The sequence below is a fragment of the Blennius ocellaris genome (assembly GCF_963422515.1).
Source record: "Blennius ocellaris genome assembly, chromosome: 1".
Lineage (NCBI taxonomy): Eukaryota > Metazoa > Chordata > Actinopteri > Blenniiformes > Blenniidae > Blennius > Blennius ocellaris.
The window spans coordinates 16,739,244-16,760,682 of NC_137650.1; the positions used below are offsets into that span (position 1 = coordinate 16,739,244).

The 21,439-nt window shown below is 41.1% G+C and overlaps 1 protein-coding gene across 1 annotated transcript in view; it reads right to left on the reverse strand.

Annotated features, from left to right (window-relative positions):
- Positions 1–21,439, reverse strand: part of LOC308132290 (neural-cadherin) — a gene marked incomplete at both ends in the record, with an annotated part of 403,944 nt that overhangs the window by 104,859 nt on the left and 277,646 nt on the right. The window contains one exon of the mRNA XM_080499326.1: positions 17,698–17,912. Within this exon, the coding sequence (XP_080355452.1) occupies positions 17,698–17,912 (215 nt within the window). The remainder of the gene's footprint in view (positions 1–17,697; positions 17,913–21,439) is intronic.

The window sequence follows — 21,439 nt, forward strand, 5'->3', positions numbered from 1 at the left end:
CTTTGTCCTTCTCTCTTTTTACTGCCTCTTGCCACTCAACCTTCTTCTTTCTCTCGCTTCCTATTGTGTCACTTCTTGTTACATTACTCCTTTGAGATCTCTGCAGTCTTTAGAAAATGTCACGTCAGTCTTGACAAGTGGGCTTGCGAGCTGTGCCAGGTGATCATTCAGCCCACTCTACCATTTTAAGTAGTTTTCTGGAGCCTCTCTGAGTGTGTGCATTAGGAATGTGCAGGTTGATTATAAAGACCTTCTTCAATTCTTTGAGTTTTTCAAAGAATTGACCTGAAGAATGGGAAATTATAAATGGATCTTGAAGACAGTTTTTTTTACGACTTTAGCTGTCATAAGAAACAACATTTTCAAGTGAAAACTCAAAACTTTTTTTTGCGTTTTGTGCGTCTAATGCATGACAACAGTGGTGAGAGACAATGGAAACACAACGTTTGAAAAAATGGCTACCAACGTGGAAATTTTAGAAAACACTGCCTCTGTGTCAATGGGAGAAATCGGCACTTTTCTGAAATTCTGGTGCTGCCCATGCCACGGCAGATGTTAATAGTTCTACATATGGTTGAGTAGATGGACAATAACAACAATGTCTGTTGACTTGAAATGTTGTGTTAACAGGGTTTCAGTATACAAAGCTGAATACTACTATTTTTCCATACCGCATTTAAAAAGAGAGAAGAAACAAAACTATCTTGAGGAAGTGAAGAACTGTGGCAGTTGACAAACTTTATCAAAGAGAACCTCGACTTGTATATTTGCTGATGGGATTCACTCACTTCTGTTGTGACTGTTAATGAGCTAAAAGGCTCACAGTTGTGTGAAGCTGTGTACGGGTCCGTGTTTTTGTTTGTTTGTCAGATGCCATGATTATTCATTAGTGATGTCTCGCAACAAATCTGCTTTAAAACAGAGAGGAATTATTATAAGAAGCAGCGTGTTAGCGTTGGCGAGATGAGCCGGGCGGGCCGTGTCTGTCAGCTACAATCACAGAACTATCAGTAACCAATAGTCGGCTGTGGTTTCCTTCACTAACAAGCAGCTTGATTCAGTCCTGCGTGAGTCAAGTCTCTTGGCAGCAGGGAAGAAAGAACAACACTGATCTGACAATTAAATATCTGTTTCAAGAATTGTGTGAGAAAGCGCGCATCGTCTTCACATGGGACGTACTAGTCAGATGTGACTGATTCACGTGAAATCTTTGAGGATTTTCTCCTCTGTTGCAACTGTCAGTCCACTTTGATGCATCAACTCGGAGCTGCAACTTCTACTGCTTCTTGCAAGTGCAAAGAAAATCATCCGTTATGTGAGGACAGTGGCAGGTCTTTAATGGGAGACTCACTGTGTTTAAAACATCGTTGCGCAATGAGCGAAGATGACCTCTCGTTGACTCCACTCTGTCTCTGAACGTACACTGTTGGCACTTCTGCTCCCTCTGTTCTGAGGGAAAAATTACCCTGACAACGCCGCTTTAGACCTTTTTTCAGCATGAAAAAAACAGTTCTGTTCGGTCTCAGATCTGTTATTGTGATTATTGCTGTGATAAAAATCCTCATTCCACCAAAAGCAGATGGGGCAATTAGTTCCAGACAGATCTCCTCAATGAACTCAAAAGGTTCCTGTTCCCATTGTCACCAGTGTTTCAACCTCAACCTGAAGGATTGTGAAAACAATGCTGAAAAATTACGAGTGTAACTGCACTATATTTCCAATCGGAGGCGATGATAGGAAGAAGACCCAAGTCGTGCAACACCACAAAAGCAGAAGAGAGGCCGCTTTTCAAGGACAAAAATACACCGAGACATGAGAAGTGTCATCATTTGACTAAATTCCTAAAACTCTACCCAGCTATCTCTACCTCATATAAATGTTTGATATGTTAGTTTGTATTTGCCATTAATGTCATTAGGAAGAAATGTCAGGACTTGGGGGAGTTACCAAATGTGTCCGATGAAGGGTCAACATGTTTGTCTGAAACAAAATGTTTCTGAAATGCTTTAACTGCACATGTGTGAGTAGATGGAAAATAACAACAATGTGTCATGATTCCCAGTCCATATTCTCCTGGGAGCTGGTAGTTTTATAGCTGACAGTCACTGTAATAACAACAAAACTTGGTCGTCCTTCCATATGAATATCCAAGTTCTCCCATTGTTAATGCTTAAGAGTATTCTCTGCTGCATCTGTGTGTGGTTCCATTACAAAAAGAATCAACAGCACCCATTAGTGGCCCAACATGAATATTATATTGTTTTCAGCATTTCCATCATTCCTCTGTAAATGGACATCGTATTCAGAATGTTCCTGTGGAAAGGCAAAGCTTTTTTGTAAGGAAAACTCAAAAATGAAGAAACGTGTACATAGGGCCTGAATTAAACACTATTAGCTAAAAATGAAAAAAAAATTATAATAATTTAATAAAACATATATATAGCAAAAACCAAAGCAGTTGTTTTCATTAAATGTTGGCTATTGTTGAGTTACAATCACATCAAACACAGACAATGAGGAAATAAAGTGGCTAATGTCTGGAAGAGAAATTTAATACAACAACAAATTGCCTTTTGCTGCCTCACTAACAAAAAGGAGTTAACCTCTATTCCAATGCTCGGAGAAGCTCGAGTCAATGTTAAATGGAAGTTAACAGTTTAAAAGAGGTGTACACATTCATCCATCCTAATAGAAATGAAGAAGAAAGGAGTGTGAGAGGCTAGCTGGGAGGCCAGCGGCGTGGCAGGCCAAATGGGACCATCTTCATAAAGGCCTTTAAACGCTCTGGGTGTAATCGGGTCAGGACAAGAATTTGCTCTTAAAGGAGCTCGTCCACATGACCATCCTTCTCTTCTGCTGCTCATACGTAATTCATTACCTCCTACTCTGAGACAGACGGGGAGAGGAGGATGAGGAGAGAGAGTAAGAAAGAATGAGCCAGCTTAGAAAGTGTGTGCTTTGTGTGCTGGGCAGATTTGAACTCCCACTGAGTTTGGGGTTCTAAAATATGAAAAATGTCCTGCTCTTCTGACGGCTTGAGGATACACATGAGTCAAACTGAGAGCATATGGACTGCATAAAAAAGCATCACAAATCACACTGGTACACCGCCAACACACACAAAACGTTTGTACTGTATAACTTTGTGGAAGTGGCGTGATGGAGCTTACTGCCTCCCACTAACCCAGTCATCCTCACTCTGTTTTTCACAAGAGCCACATCAGCAAAGCAAAATCAAAGGGAGACCCACTTGACGACAACACACCATGTCATCTTTACAAATGTGTATTTGTACATACAAACTGGGAATCCCACATAAAAAGAAACAAAACAGCCAATAGACTTTCAATTAAGCCAATATTTACCTTAATACTGTGATGAGCAGAAGCTGACATGCAACTCTGCATTTATATCATGTTAAAAATACAAGGCCAAACACAAGACAAACATTAACACATGTTAAATCCCAAGGAGAACAAACTATAGGAGTAGAACAATAATGGAAATAAATAATGAATCCACTTTGAAAAGAAGTTTGTCCAAAGGATCTGAAGAGGTGTTGATGTGCAGCCACTGAAGATACCAAAGGCAGATGTTTGTGTACAGAAACATTGTTTATTGTCCCTCTATTGAGCTTGTGCATGACTACTAGTTACTATGGTCCAGGACCAGGACCAAGAGCAAGAGCAAAAAAAACATTTCCAAACATTTCTAAAGTTTCATAAAACTTGTCAGTGGCTCTGAGCTTTGTTGTCCTGTGAACACACATTCTAAGGCCATGGTTACACGACAACGATTACGAGTGTATCTGCAAAACTTTCTTCACTTTTGGGGGGTTTGTTTACACACCACCAGTGTGCGGATGCACTGTATCCACAAAGTTCTTAATCCGGCTCCCAAGGTGGAAAGTTTCTTTCATGGCCGCTCATCCCTCCTACAGAGACTTCCGGAGGCCATTTCACCCGTTACTGTGCGTGCGGAACTCTCCCCCTCCCTTCCCCTTCCATCCACTTGTAAACAAACATGGCGACCCGCAGTGGTATTAGTCACGGTGAGTATTCTAGTTTTATCATCCATATCAGTAATTTTATAGTTGAGACTCACCCCTGATAGTATCCGATGCATTATCAGTCCACTAGGTTGTCGGGTGCTCTCCATTTTCGTCTCGTTTATAGCGTATTATTCTCTGCACACGTCTGTGTTGTTACATTACACAATCAAGCAACAGCGCCCTCACGTGGCTAGGCATGCCAACGACGCCATTGTCTCTGTGTCCGCTGCTGCAGTGTAAACACAATGAACGTGAAACGTTGTCGTGTAAACAGGGCCAAAGTCTTAACAATCGATATCAGATAACAGCCTTATTTCCCCTGGATGTACTGGAAAGTACTCACAACTTGCATGAGTCAAACCTTAATCCTCGTCTTACTCTGACATTAAAACATATCTTCTTGTTCAAGAAATACCACCATGAAACTTCATTTCAGTTCCTGCAAAACACACAAGTGTCCATAAAGTTAATGTGTAACACACACAGACAGTCTCCTATACACTAATGTCCAAAGTAGTCAGCCTGTGTAGGAACCAGCAGGAGAAGCAGCCAGCGTGGAACAAAGGGTTTCTTGAATAGCTGGCTGGTCAGCGAGCTAGCCCACCCTGCAGCTGATGCATATTGGATCTCCACGTCCAGCAGGGGCTCCGGTTTGAAGGCCATTGTGGTGCTAAGCTGTGGGGAGGCAGTGCTGCAGGAGCTCTGTGGAAATGGAAGCTCATGCCAAAGTGTATCTACGTATTTATGCGAGTTGCTTGCTGGAGCCCATTTCATTCTCATTCATGGTCTTTATTCTTCGCCTCATCCGGCTTTCTGATAGGCGCTCCATATGAACAGCACGCAAGCTCCTCCAGGCTAAGTGCAGGGAATCTTTCCCCCTGGGCTGAGAAGGAAAGTTTTGAAAACACAAACAGTCTCTCCAACGCCTATCTCTGTCCCCGGAGGCAAACATTTCTCCATTCCACAAGGGTATTGTAATTACACAAATTTAATTTGTCTTGTTAATTTGTGTATTGATTGGACAAGTTCTGGCCTCTGGCTAATCGCCTTCGTATGCATCGTTCTGTGTGTGTGTGTGTGTGTGTGTGTGTGTGTGTGTGTGTGTGTGTGTGTGTGTGTGTGTGTGTGTGTGTGTGTGTGTGCACGCATGTAGGTTTGCTAATGCACCTCAGAGCAGGTCTAACGCTTCCAGTCATGTTTGTCATTTCTTGTTCATCTTGTTGGTCACAAATCATTACCGTTACAAACAATCTCCAGGTACAGCCGAGGTTAACACGTGGTACGAATGATTGAGCCTAAATGAAGAGCGGTGCACAATCCACAATGACGTGCTTATATTTTAAACAATCACATCTAACCGATATTTGAGTGAGAATAATCACAAAGCTAAACCTTCCCAGGTTTCCGAGGGCCGTCCATTCATACACGGAAATAAAACATGCAAGATGTGTAAAACTATGTTTGAATGTCATTTCTTCAGTAATGGTGTGTTTGTTATCTAAAGATGAATACTGATATCTTTGATGCTCACAAATCATTAAATCATCATACATCGAATGAAAAATCCATATATCACTGTAAGGATGTGTCAGATAGAGAAGATTCATCTATATTAATTCTGTAAGTGTGGTTTTTATAGCCGCACTGAGAGAAGCTACCAGATTACATTTTATTGCATTTTTCTACAATGACAATAAATATGTTTCCACATCAAAATAGTAACATATGTGAGCATGAGTATGTACAGTATAGTACATAAGTATAAGGACATATAAGTCCAATTAATGTTTGTCCTAAGAGACTTAAACATATACCAATCGGCATTGTTAAAATTCATGATGACACACACAACTGAGCTCCCCTTTACATGCTTCTACACAGAAATGGCAGAAATGCTTAAAATGATATTGCGTTCATGTTTGACCACTAGTTGGTGCTGTTGTTTGTTTTTGTAATGGAGCCACACACATGCAGCAGAGAACAATACGCTCTAGACATTAACAATGGGATTACACGGACATTCTTATGAACAGACGACCAAGTTACATTGTGATTATGGTGACTATCTACGTACATGTGTGAAGAAGAACAATTTACAACAATCGTGATTCATATGCACAGTAGCAGCATCCTGAAAAGACCATTCCAGCAACACATAAGAAGACAATGAAGCTCCGAACAGAATCAATTTGAATTTTGTGGATATTAAGTGTCAGATCACATCTGTGGCTGGCTGAGTGATATTTTGATTGATGATACTGAAGCTGCCTACATACATGAACAATCGGTCGCCAGCAACGCTATTTTCCCATTTCCAGCCATCAAAGAGGAAAACAACATTTCCTGGAGTTGATGTTTCTTTATGAATATTACTGCCGTGAAGCAATGAGCCCTAAAACCCACTAGCCTTTCTGGAGCATGGTAAAATATGGTCTGAAATTGATTTTGAATATTTTAAACAAGTATATCTGAGATTGGATAAAAACTGAACAAAGACGGAGGGAAAAAGTGATGGACACTGTCAGGGTAGGACAGCTCTATAGGAAAAATGCAAGTATTAAGAATTTAACAACGTGCAATATGTTAAGACCAACCAGGATATTGCAAACCTCATGATCCACCAGGCCAACACAGTGTTTTTTGTTTTTTGCTTGTTTTTTTTAAAGTTGACAGCTAAAATCAAATTGGACACCATCAAGCAACTGCGGTTCCAACACATATTATCAACAAAAAAAACCTCTCTCCCAACCACTGGGCAATCACAGTGAAAATGTCATCTCAAGTACCTCGAGCAGCAATGCAGTTTCAAAAAACAGAAAAAGCAAAAAAAAAACTAAACGAGAACTTTATGAGACATTACAGCTCGACTGAGATTGAAGACGTACTCGCGTTCTCTACTTAAGTAGAAGTGTTTGGGCCTGGGCCGTGCTATTGGGGTAGTTTCTGTGTGTGAGTGAGAGCTCTCGTCACAGTGTGGACCGTTGTTGTGATGTTGCAGGTGAAGATGTGCTCACTTGTGGACAGGAGCGTCTGCTACACGCTTCAAAGATCGGGTCCAATTAACAAGTCAGTTTTGAGAATGTCGGAAGAGACTTTTTTCTTTAAATGTAGGGAAGAGAAGTTCAAAGACCATACAATTATGAATATCCAAATACAGATACCTGAAAAACCTCAGCAGGCACGCACACAAAGACAGGTGGAACGGTGATGCACAAAATGAGAAAATACAAACTTCCACCTCGATATCGAACAAGGGCTTTTCATAAAAACACTGGCAGGGTGGCGGTTTGTAGATTTTGTCCTCTTAATTTCAGCATTTATAGAAAAATATTTATTATAAACCTAAAAAAAAAAAGCAAACAAACAAATCATCTCCATGGATTCCACTAAAACCCTGAACTGCATGTACAGACATGTAATCTTTCTGCACTATTAGCTGTAAATGCAATTCTAATATACAGTCAGCTCATAACAGTACGATTAATGACAAGGCTCATGTAAATGAGTTTGCTTTAAAGACTGGCTGCAGATTTGCGTCATGTTTTTACAATATAGTCCACACAAAGTAATCTGAATAACAGACAGAGCTTCCTAAAAATAACAAGGAGTGTTTTCACACAAAAGCAGCTCCATTAGGGAGCCGTTTGTTTGTGGCATGAGTTGCACTTCATGATCACTTACTTGCAAAAAGGTTACTCCACACTCATGAATAAAATATATTTGCACAGCACAGTTCCGTGAAACTAAACATTGTTGTCTGAACTGCGGCTGTTGTCTGGTTGGGCTCCGTGCATAAAAATGCCAAACTGGAAACAAAGCCACCATCGAGATGAGCATCCTGAGCTGTCTGGTCCAAGAACTAATGTTCTGGTTTTATGCAGTCAGTGAGAGTGGAGGGTTTTCTTACAGATCACCTGCCACTATCTAATGGTGTCCCACAAGGAAATGTATTGGGTCCTCCACTGTTCGGTATATATGTCAACTTTGCTCTTGGTGCAGGGGACTCATCTACGTCTTTTGTCAGGTCTCCCTCTGATGTTGAGTGAAGTCTCTTCCCGAGTTGTCACTTCCTGTTATATTTTGATATTAAAATGTCTTGTCTCCATCATTGTACACCTGCCCTTCCTGTCTGCTCCCTCTCTGTGGCTCTGATGAGGTTAATGCATTAGACCTGGGTCCCCCTCCCTGTGTGTTCAGACCACTGTCCCCCATGTTTTGACGACAAATCGTCATTGTACCCTGTGCTGTGACGTCCCAATTTTCCCACAGTGTTAACAGTAAACTCATATTTGAAACCCACATAAATGTTCTGCTCATAAAGGTCAAATACTGCATTGCTTTTCTTTACCAAAGCATATCATCCTTTACACATTCAACCAACTTCTGCTTAAAATGACCAGAAGATCGTTCCAATCTTAGATTATGGTGATGCAATCGACAGATATGCCTCAGAAAGCTGGATGTTATTCATCATGTTGCTATCCGCTTCATGACTGAAGCTCCATTCAGGACTCACCCCTGCTGCCTGGATATCCTGATAAACTGAACAGACGAATTCCTGCTTTCATTTCATTAACAAAACTCCTCTAAATCTACAGTCAGTTCTCAATATTCACAACACGAATCTCAGTGTACATTCCAGTAGATTCAGTCTGGTCACACCTTAAAGCCTGAAGCTCCTTTGGTTGCTCCTCATTTCAGTTTTCTGCTGCAAATTCACTCCGAAATCATCTGCAACAGACCTGGAAACTCTACACTTATTCCAGAAATAAGTGTAAGTCCAAAAATTCTTTATTTTATGATTGTGTGACCCTGTTTTGTTGTGTTTATGCATGTATACATTTGTTTCTATGTTTTTATTATTTTTGCCTCCTTTCTGCCTCTTAACCGGCAAGTCACTGGACATGCCAAATGCTTCTCAATTGACCTACCTGGGAAAGTAAACATTAAAAGAAAAGAAAAAAAAAAGGAAAAAAAAAGTTAGTGGGGGTGAATATATGTAATGTTCAAGCGTTAACCTAGAACACAAGGGGTCAGCTCAGGTACGGCATTAACATGCCCCGTGCACATCGGCACAAAAACCACCCTAGCTCTGCGTTAGCACGGTGTAATCTCCTCTCCCCGAGCAGCCAAATATTGAATGTAGCGTGCATACTATGCTCCCAGTGTGTGTGTGTGTCTGTGTGTGTGTGTGTGTGTGTGTGTGTGTGTATTACACCTTCTCTGGCCTACACAGCAGGACTGGCTCTGCACAGCTGCCCGCAGGCAGGATAAAGGGCGGATGAGTGGGTGGCTTTGGAACAGCAAACCGGCATCTCAATAAGTAGTTGAAGGTTTGCATGTGTGTGTGTGTGTGTGCAATAGGATCATGCTCAATGGGAAACATTAGTTAAAGATTAATGAGGTCAACCAGCTCATACTCACATGTACAGATGCACAATTGCATTATGGCTCAGATAAAAAAAAGTTGTGGAGGTACGTTAGTGCCACTTCACATTCACTCATGAAAAAAAATAAAAAATTCAAATCATTGACCACTCTCCTGACATTTTCTATTGACCTCATCTCATCCTCCTGATGCTTCAAATCCGCATTTCGCCTACTTTGATGCCAACCACCTTCTGTATTTCCGAAACTATTACGGCCAGTTCCTCCTTTTAAATTCCACTTTGAACTTGAAGCGGCGCCACGGCAGCAGCTCAGGCACTTCGTGCTCTTGTGACACATCATGACGGCAGCTTCAGTATTCAGCTCACAGCGTTTGATTTGGGGAGTGAATCACACTGATTTATCGGACTCGTCTTGCAATTAAGTAACGATTGGTAGTTCTGGGAACGAAGTGGGTGCCCAGAACTGCTGCTGCTGCTAGTCTGTGGGGTGTTTACCTGATGAAGCCAGAAGATGACAAATAGTCTGTTTTTTTGTTTGTTTGTTTTGTTGTTTCCGTGGTCAGAGAAATCAACTTGGTATCAGAGTTTTATCTTCAGTTCCTGTATTTCTTGTTGCTCTTTACATTATTTGTGTACTGAGACTTTTCAATGCTTTGTCGTGAATCAATGAAACAGCAACAATTGTCAAACTCTTTTGAATCTTTTCATACATTTGATGGAACCTCATGCAGTTTGTAGTCCTAGAAACGTAAAGCGCTTGCTGTTGGCATCTACATTTTATCAAATATTTTAAGTGAGCATTTTCCAATATCAGTTTAGAGATTCTTCTGTGACTTTGTACTGCTCGTCTTTAAAGCAGAAGTGCTTGTCATGAGGCCCGGAGGCCGTGTGTGGCCCTTCAGTTCTGCTTGACCGGCATTCAGGGTGTCATTGAGAAACACTGAACCACATACATATTACTGTGATTATTGCTTTAATTACATGTAAACTTGTCAAATGTTTTGCGTTATTGGCTGTTTTGAGCACCCTGACTAGCAGAGCTAGCAATTGTTACCTCACAAAATTGATGTTTTGCAGCAGGAAAAAAAAAGGTAAAAAGATTTAGTTTTTATTTACTTATACTGAAAAAAACCATAAATGCAACAGTTTTGTTTTTGCTCCTATTTTTCACGAGCTGAACTTGAAGATGTAATATTTTTTCTATGTATGTAAAAGGCCTATTTCAGTATGTTTTTTTTGCTCTTCAACTCTTTTTTCTTCATTTTTTTTTCTTTCCCCCCTTTATGTATTTTGGTTTCCCTTTGTCCATATTTTTTCTTTTTTGTTAAGATTTTTTTATACCTTTTTAACCCCTCACCCCCTTCTTCCTTTCCTGCAGAAAAACAATGCCACAGGGGAAAACACAATCAGAACAATGTTTCATCCAGAGTGTCACGAGTCCCAGTCCATATTCTCTTGGGATTTGGGAGTTCTATAGTTGACAGTCACCGGAATAACAATCCAACTTGGTCGTCTGTCCACACGAATGTCAGTTTACTCCCATTATTGTTTAGAGCGTATTGTTCTCTGCTGTGTGTGTGTGTGTGTGTGTGTGTGTGTGTGTGTGTGTGTGTGTGTGTGTGTGTGTTTTCATTCCAAAAACAAAAAACAGCACCAACTAGTGGCCCAAGATGTTGCCGGCATAATTTTCATTGTTTGTCATTTCCATGGAAACATACATTGTTTTAAAAACATTGCCATATAAACGTGAAACTTTCCTGAAATAAAATGCAAAAGTGATGCGATTTCACTTGAAATGTTTGCCACGTAAACAGGGCCTTAAAAACCACAACAAAAGCCATGTGTTATTAGTCTGTGGAAACTGTAACTTACTCATTGTTTTGAAGACAGTTTGTCAAGCTTGATAGCTCCAATAATGACTCAGTCTTTTCAATACATTTGGAGTTCGTCGCAAAGCGAATTAAACAAAATTGAGAAAGAATGGAAACATTTACAACATTTTCTGCAGCCTGCAGTCAGTGTCACTATATTTTTAGGAGGTAGTAGTTAGTAGAAAAGTAGAAATAAGACATTTACGAGAAAGCTGACTATACTCTGAGTAGATACTAGAGCCTCAATAAAAAGGGAAATCACCCTATGATGCTAATGTAACACAATTCAAAGACAATAATCTAATGACCTGTTTCTCTGGCACAGATCGAGACATTTCATCATGGTGCTCTTCGGTACACTAATACAGTGTTTTTCAACCTTTTTTGAGCCAAGGCACACTTTTTTCTTTGGAAAAATCTCGAGGCACACCACCAACCGAAAATGTTAACATTTTAAACTCTGTAGACTATATTAACAATATAAAGTCATTCTCCTCAATGCTTTATCAACAGGAATCAAATAAATACAGAAAAAAGTATTTCCCAATTTCTTTTTTTTATTTGTACTCACTCAGTGTGAAACCTGGACCTGATGGATGAACACAGAGCTGATATCCTGGTTAGATTCTTCCTTTTCAAAAACTTCTCCATCACTGTCACTGACACAGTACTTTGATACAAGATGGGAGCAGCCAGGTGGTGGAGATTAACCAGACTGACCTCTGTTAAGTTTCATTTCACCGGCAACGTTCTGTGCTGCCATCTAGTGGTGAAGAGTATTGCCTTTTCCAAACCGAAGACAAAATAAAATAAAAACTCTTTTTTTTTCCACACCTGAAAAACGAACTTTTAGCTCAGTTGGTTAGAGCGTTGTGCTAATAAGGCCGCGGTCGTGGGTTTGATCCCCATTACGGGCCACACAGTTTTTTGCCCCAAATAGAGAAATTCACTTCTTTTTTTAACGCTTTAACCTGCTTTCGTACCACGTTCTTACATAATGACGAAGGTGTAAAACCCAATTTTTACTCAAACTAGTCCAGAAGAAGTCGGGTTTTTGATGAAACAGCACACCTGACTATATCTCGCGGCACAGTGGTTGAAAAACACTGATCTAGTCTTTATCTAGTTTTGGTTAAGTTTAAAGAAGGCAGCGCTTTTTAGCTGCACGTATCGCTTATTTAAGCCGCGTTGACTCAGTTTAACTACAGAGCTTTGAAACATTCAGAGCCACGTGCGAGAATCGAACAGACGTGCTATGTTGCGCTAGCAATGGAAGGTTTCATCAAAAACCCAACTTCTTCTGGACTAGTTTGAGTAAAAATTGGGTTTTACACCTTCGTCATTACGTAAGAACGTGGTACGAAAGCAGGTTAAAGCGTTAAAAAAAGAAGTGAATTTCTCTATTTGGGGCAAAAAACTGTGTGACCCGTAACGGGGATCGAACCCACGACCACGGCCTTATTAGCACAACGCTCTAACCAACTAAACCACGACCTTGGCCTTATTAGCACAACGCCCTAACCAACTGAGCTAAAAATTCGTTTTTCAGGTGTGGAAAAAAAAACAAATTTTCATTTTCTTATGTCTTCGTTTTGGAATAGGCATTGGTGGGTTGTTTATCTTACGAGTTGTAGTTAATTATTTCGTCTAGTTTGGTTTGGTTTGCTAAATATTGGTGTGCAACCATGAGTGAGAAATGTGTTGTGTCGAGTGTCATTCTGTTATGAAGTTCCGGTTACGAGTGTTCATGTCAAAATAAAAGCCTCTGGTGTTCAGCTGGCAGAATAGAATTTCAACTCAGAGCAATTCTTCCGCGATGCTCGCCACAGTATTCATACACGATTACTCTGCACACTGCTCTCACAGCTGACAGCGGCTGTGAGAGTAAATGTTTTTTTAGAAAAAATGTGAAATTGGATAATTTCCCACGGCACACCTGACTATATCTCGCGGAACACCAGTGTGCCGCGGCACAGTGGTTGAAAAACACTGCACTAATAGACTCACGTACAGTAAAGTAGTATTATTAAGCCTCCGGCACATTCTTGGCCTGCCGATGGATTTGTTACATGCAGCAGGTCAACCTTGAAACAAGTTAATTACAGCTCTAAATATGTACAGCCTGACTCTAATTACACACTGTGCAGTGACTCCACTAACGACTCAACAAACCTAATCCTGGCTCTTTAGGAGCCAATAAACACACACAAACAAACACATACACTGGCCTGCTCTCAGACGCACACAAAACCCATGACACCAAGATAAACTGGAGAAATAATTTAGGAATTAAACTGCAAATTGACTCAGAAAACACGCACACACACACACACACACACACACACACACACACACACACACACACACACACACACACACACACACACACACACACACACACACACACACACACACACACACACACACACACACACACACACACACACACACACACCTCTCAGGCAGACCTCACCTCCCACACATATTACTTTGGCAGTGATGGAACAGCAGCATCCCTCCCAGGAGAACGGACCAGTGCACAGGAAAAGAAAAGACACAGAGATATCCGTCTCTCAGATTAAAACACTAAATATACCGAGACAAACCAAGATAATTCTTCCTCTTTCCATCTGTCTACCATCCTTGCCCACCATTCAACAAACTTTTTCTTCAAAAGTTCAAAATTATCGCCACAGCTACCGTTTTCCAATCCGACCAACATATGTGACGCCTATTTTGAGATCTTGCCACTTACTGTTTTTTTAGAGGCGTGTGCGAATATGTGTGTAAATGTGAATTTCTTGCCATTATGATGACCTGAATATGTTTACTGACTGAGATTGTCGGGATGTGTCATCAGTGAGGAGACTAAAATAAAGTTGTCACAGGAAAATCATTACAGGCTCGACCTGCGCTGTGGAAACTGGCAATTAGTTGGACTATAGTTACAAAGTAACGCAGACCAAAAAACAGTCTGAATTTGCAGCAATTTCCCTTTGAAAACTAGTGCTGGTGAAGACCAGAATTCGGGAAGACAAATAGCACAAAGTGGATACGGTACCTCTGTGTTTTGATTTAGAATGTCTGTAAAGCACTCTGTGCTGCAGAATGTATGAAAAGTGTTATATAAATAAAGTTTGATTTGATTTAGATTACAATGAATTGGTACTTCAAGGGACATTTGGATTAAAAACTGCAACATATACAGCAATGTCGCAAAAATCCTTCATGTTCACAGGGCTGCTGAGTCTCAATCTACACTAAACATCAGAACTGGTCCACAAGGGGCTTCACTCTGGGCAAACCACCAAGCGATTTGAAGAAAACATAGATTTTTCAACTAATTTCTTCAGAGTAGTGACAAAACACAATTTTGAAAAACGAGCAGAGATATTGTGGTGCTGCCGTGAAAGACAGCTTACCTGGCAGCTATCAAACTGACCTCAAAGTCATGCTGTCAGGTGGAGTTTGTAAAAACACCCAGAAAAGAATGCAACAGCTACATGAGAGGTTTTATGGACATTTCACTGCATTTTAAAATTGTTCATCTTGTAGTTATTTTCAGTAGTAATTGTTTGGCTTTGTGAAAAAAGTAGACTTTCATCACGTGTACTCTGTGACACAACAAAGAAAAACTACCTTATCAACAGTTGGATCTCATAAAATAAGTTTTTTTTTTTTTTAATTAGATAGAATATAGACTTAAAAAAAAATTGAGGCACATTTGAAATGTAGGACAATTATGACAGCAATCTGTAATGTACTAAAAGGAGCTCAAAATTCTGTGTTAACTCCAGCACAGTGACACAGCAGCTACAGAGTTGGACTAATGGTGGTCACAGTGAGATGAGACTGTCACTGCAGGACTGTAACGCCACAGCAAATTAATCCACACTGTGGATTGAACCTGAACTCAATTACATCCCTTTGAGAGTTTCTATCATCTTCCCTCAGCCTATTGGTGCAGTTACCTAAAGCAGTTAAAAGTACAAAGAGGAAGCGTGTTCTCACGTAATGAGTCAAATGAATCACATTGTTTAAGTCGACCGCCTATGACCTTTGAGGTCCGTTAACACCTGACCTGCGGCCATTCCTGTTATGAGAGTCGACAGAAAACAAGTCAAGGATTTAACATTAACTTAACGTGAGAGTAGTTTTTGTTATTCAATAGAACAATTACTTTGTTTGTCTGGAGCCACAAAACATGCAAATTATCTCGACTGAAAAAAAGAAAAGAAAACAAAAAAAACCCCAAACTAAAATCTTATAAATATGGTTGTAAATACAAAAACTGCATTTCCATTCATGAAAGTCCACAGGTAGAGATTAGATTAGATTTTCTCATATTTTTAGCTTTTGTGGTCATTTTTAAATATTTTCAAGCTTTAGCCATTTTATGCATCCTGGGTATTTGAGCCTCTTAAGCTATTTTATCGTTGTTTCCTTTTTTTCTTCCTCTTTTTTTCCAGATGTTTTGCTTTACCTTTATTCTTGTCATACAAAAAGCCATTACTAGCAATTTTGTCTTGTTTCTTGTTCCTACTGCGTGCCTCTCCTGCCATTTAATTCCACACTGTTTTTTTTTTAATCATAAAGACTCTAAGAAGACAAAATGCTGGGGAAGTTATGAGTTTTGCTAAAAGCGAGAGGCCTACTGATGTCAGCGCAGAAGTCATATTACGTCTCGCCGGCTTACAGTTGGGTGAGTCGACAGAGTGTAAAGAAAATAAACAGAAAAATATGTTTGTGTCTGTAAGCCATAATTGTTTTCTTGTTTTTTTCTTCTGTGTCACAAAAGCTCCCCGAGCTTCTATTTACTATGTGTGTGTAGGACCAGCTGGAGCCTGCTTTGTCTGTTTAGAGGGAAAACTATGGCAGACTGGACCTTCTCCGTTTCTCTTTATCCTCTGACCTCAAATTATTGTGTTCTTCCCCTTCATCTCATAATGACCATAAACAACACTTCTGAACATCCGCCTCAAGCAGAGCAAACTCTGTCCAATGTACAAAATGTCTCCCAAGTATTGCTCAGATGTAAAATAATACCAGGAGGCCAGAAATCCAAGAGATTTATGTCCTGTTGGTGCTATCGCTCCCAAGACTGAGACGCCACAGTTTCCAGAGCTGGGTCCTGGAGGTGTCGCTGGACAGGAAGGCTTTGTCAGAATTTCTCTTCATTATTGAAGACGACTCCTGCATTCTATACTGTTGTGGTTAGCCAGAGGAGTGCGATCAGTTAGCGACAGAGAATGACTAAGTGCTGCACTGAAATCTAAATTCAGGTCCTTTACTTCCTGCGGCCGCACGCACGCACGCACGCACGCACGCACGCACGCACACACACACACACAGAGAGACTCTCTCTCGCTTTCTCTTTTATGCTCAACTTATACAACTTCCACTGCTTCTCTGCACATCATATTAGTACCGTTTACATCTTCGAAGCGTTGTTCTTCCTGGGAACATCATGTTGAAACGCAGAATGCAATGATTTTTGTGCAAGAGGGGAGTCGTTCAGAGACAACAGCATTTGATTCCCATGTTGTTATAGAGCCTTACATCCACTAAACACTTGCAAATTGAAGTGATAGCCCAGCAACACAAGGCAGCAACCCTTCTGCTTACACCCACCCAGTTGTTTCAACCATAAATCATAGGTTGTCCAACTTGAGGCCCGTGGGCCAAAACCGCCACGAAAGAGCCTCTAATCTGAACGCTAACTACCTGGTGGCTAATAAACTAGCCTCAAAGCCAAGTGTTAGGGAGAGTTTATAAAAACACCCAGAATGCAACAGATAGAAGAGAGGTTTTTCAGATATTACCCCAGATTTTGCACATGAAGGTTTTGTTAAAATCGGTTTTAAGTTGAGATTTGAGTCATTTCCCATAGGGATTATTTGGTTTTGTGACAATATCTGCATTTTTATCACATATACTCTGCAACCACAATAAAGAAAACGTTAACGTTATATGTATACATTATTAGGGCACTACTTTACTGTGTGGTTCTTGGGTTAAAAAATCATGTCAAATCTCAATTCTATAGCCAATCACTAATTATCCATCCGTGCATCTATTTATCAGCCATCCCTCCCTCCCGCCATGTGCAAATTACTATTTATCACTTGTATTAAAAAACAATGACAATTATAAAAAGCCTGTGCTGAGCATTCGTGATTTTTTGAGTTTGTATTATCGACGTATGAAGGAATGTTGTCCTCTTCCAAAAATTGTCTGAGGTATTAGCTAATGTGGTGTCTGAGCTAGCAGACTAAAAGATTTTCTATTGTCATCTCCGTTTCCCTCCCTGTGGGTTGGATAAAGTATTTGAGTGTGATATCGGTTTTTGGTTTTCAGCCCAGGATGATACTTGTTGTGGTCCTACCCAGAGCCATGAAGTCCTCTTGGTCCCAAGCCTGCAGCTGGGCCAGTGGCCCGCTGTACAGCAGCAGTCCGTCAGCCACGTCGGTGATGAACTCCAGCGACATGTGACTCTCAAAGCAGGGCATCATGGGAGGAAACCAGGCATAGCCGTTGCCATGGAAACTGTGCTTGTTCTGCTGGCATTCAGGCCCTTCGAACTGAGCCGGGCACTGGCACCTAGGGAGGGAGGAGAAACCAAGAGGAAGAATTATAGCCGATAATGTGGATTTCATTTGGAAAATATGACATAAAAACTGATCCAAGTCTGCCCCGAACCACTTCCTCTGCTTAAGCTCGCTCATCATTTGCGTTAGCAGTGAGCCTGCGCTCATCTCCCCGCCTCAGACAGCACTCCCCTCCGGCGACCCGTTTCTCACTCCGTTTGCTTCACGGATGCAGATGTTCTCATTAGTGGTGAAACCACAGGGAGAATCACTACATCACCAGGAAACTCCTCTCTCTGTATTTCCAGGCATTCAGATGCTCATTTGTACCACTGCTTCCTGCCACAATCTCACCTCTCACCCCCCTCTCCTCAGCTGCGTTTCATGATCGGGCTTGTGAATTTAATGTTTTCACTGCTTTTTCTTTGCTTGGGCACCTTCTCGCAATGTGTGACCTTTTCCGTGCGTGTGAAGCATTTATCTCTGGATTGTGAGGTGAATTTTTTTTTTTTTTTTTTTTTTTTTTATTAAATCGATACATTTCTGTCTTGTGCTACAGAAAAAGAAGCAGAATAAATCCACAGATTGGTAAAACAGTGAAATCTGACAGTTTTATTTTATTTATGACACACACACTGGGTATTTCTTCAGGGGAATTCTTCAGTCCGTAATAAGTGAGTTTTTCATTGGTTTGTGTTATTCACACTTTAACTGCATCTCAAGATATCTTCAGATGTTCTGCCTCATGGAGCCGACAAAGCAACGGAAAGATGCGTTTCCTTCACACACACGCACGCACGCACGCACGCACGCACGCACGCACGCACGCACGCACGCACGCACGCACACACACACACACACACACACACACACACACACACACACACACACACACACACACACACACACACACACACACACACACACACACAAAGCATTGGTGTTCTGCAGACAGCTCATTTCTCATCCAAATGTTCCTTTATTCTCCTGCTCATTTTCCTGCCTCTGTTCTTGTCCAGGATTGAAACAAACAAACAAACAAACAAACAAACACACACACACACACACACACACACACACACACACACACACACACACACACACACACACACTCAGGAATCATACATCTCACGTACATCACCACATCTAAGCAAATAAAGGAGGGACATGTCACTAGAGTACGGCTTGAATTGCACAAACACGTTTACATACCAACATGTTGGAGGAATGCTAATGCACCGTATAACACAGGAATGCAGATCGAACTCCACAAAGGTACGGCGCCAGTGATGGAGCTTCAGAAATTAAGTGTCCATCACATGCGGCCATGTCACGGCTGAGAGCTAAAGCAGTTTGCGCCATTTGTGATGTTTCCAGTTTGATTCTTTGACGTTCAGTTACTTTCACTGGCTCCATTGTCAGTCTGAAAGTTTTTCACTTTCACAGGCAAAACCCTCAAAAGCTGGTCAACCACAGATCTGTGTCACTCACATTGACAATCAACATGTTAATGAGGAATTCATGTTTTTGGACTGTAGATGGAACATGCAGGTTTGATAGAGATGCACCGATTACACTTTTTTAAAGGATGAGTACAAGTATTACTTATAACATTTGGCTCCTTGCCAATACTGAGCACTGATATAAGTACTTGGCTATGCATAGGCTATGCATAGTCGCAACCCACCTCCACACAGCCTGTTGACGTTACGTCCCTCCAACAGCCTTGAAAGCTCCAGTCAACGACTGCCTCTACATTATACATAGAGCAGTGCAGAACATTTATCTACGCAATGCGCTATGCTACTGTAGGCCGAGGGACGGAGCTCGCTGTTAATGAGTGCATCAGTGACATTTTAATCATGTTTAGCATGTAGCACTGCTGGGGTCCGTTTCACGAAGCAGGTTTAAGAAGCCATGGGCTTAACACCGAGCTCTGAATTGAGTTACACTGAGACAGAAAACGCAGAGTTTTCGGTTTCACGACGACGGATTTTGATCAGTTTGATGAACTCAGAGTAGTTTCACCTGGAGTCAAGCGCGTGCACCACGACTCTAAAAAGACCGCATCAATGGAGCCCCGATTCAACGAGTCACCATGACAACTGAGACGCGGAGGGCGGAGTTTTTAACGCCAGTGGAGCAGGAAGTATTGATCCGATCATATGGCGAATATGAACATATAAAAAAAAAAAAATGCAACAGCGCAGCGGCTGCTAAAGAGAGGGAGGCGGCGTGGAAGAAGATTGCTGCTCAAGTGAATGCGTAAGTTCAAACGTCTTTGTCATCGCAACATTATTGCAAGGGAATACTGCTTGGATGGTAGCTTATTAATTTATTTCTTTTGGGTGCAATTCCGCGGGGGAGAAGCGCTCTTGGCAGCAGCTGAAAGTGAAATATAAAAACATTGTCCAATCGGGTAAGACCGCTGCCAATTTAATTGTTAATCAATACATTTCTTAACGTAATTTCGATCATGTGTGACATTGTACAGTAAATATCAAGTGGCCATTTGACTGTGCAGGTGCTTTATTCCCAACATAATGCTGTTTTCAAACACATAAATGTCTTCTCACCCATATCATGTGCTGTCAAATAATTAAGGCTAAACTAAGACAGACTTTATTCAGCCAACAGAAAGAAGGCAGATGCCTGTAAAACGGGTGGTGGCCCAGCACCTCCACCTTTAACAGAGGCAGAGGAGCCCTAAGCCAGAATGTTGGGAGGCCAGTGGCTGAGGGAATCCCTGGAGGAGCTCCTCTTCAGAGCTCACCCCTCAAGATACCACTTCCTTCATAATATATAATATGCCGAGGCCTATATATCTCTTTAAGCCTCCTTTTGTTCATCTTTATTTCCCCATCATGTCTTTTTTTTGTCACCCAACAGATTGGGATGATGCTCTCTGCCTGCTGGACCCCCTCATGCCACAACAGACCTTGTAAGTAGGCAACACTCCAAAGATCTTGCAAAATGGTAGTTTAAATATACTGAAACATATTCATCTAGGATGAAGAGTACAGGAAACCCTGTCTGCTGCCTTTACAGAGGAGGATCCACAAAGGCCTGTAGAGGTATGATAGTTCTCATCCCGTTTACATTTCTGAAACATTGTGGTGGAATAAAGAGTGATATTTTGTCTACACTGAAGTATTGACACATTATCATCCTTTTTAACAGGGCATGGCTGGGCAGCAGCAGGAGGGTCCCTCAACATCCACTGCAGGGACTGACAGTGAGACAGATGTTCAGTAAACACCAGAGGTTCATTCTGTGGAATTCATGTCCAACTGTAATAATTGAATGTCCTCCTTATGTCTTCCCAGTTATCTGTAAAACAGATCTATAGACTCCACCTGCTCCAGAAGATGGAAAAAACTGGAGCACAAGTTAAGGGTGGGTGTACAGTCCCAGGTGAATTATGCTAACTACTAACTACATTAACTAAACTAGCGCTTGTATTTGTAGGAAATAAAAAAGACCAAATGAATTGTGCATCATGTCTTTATTTGGTGGTGGTGGTGGTGATCAGACCTCGAA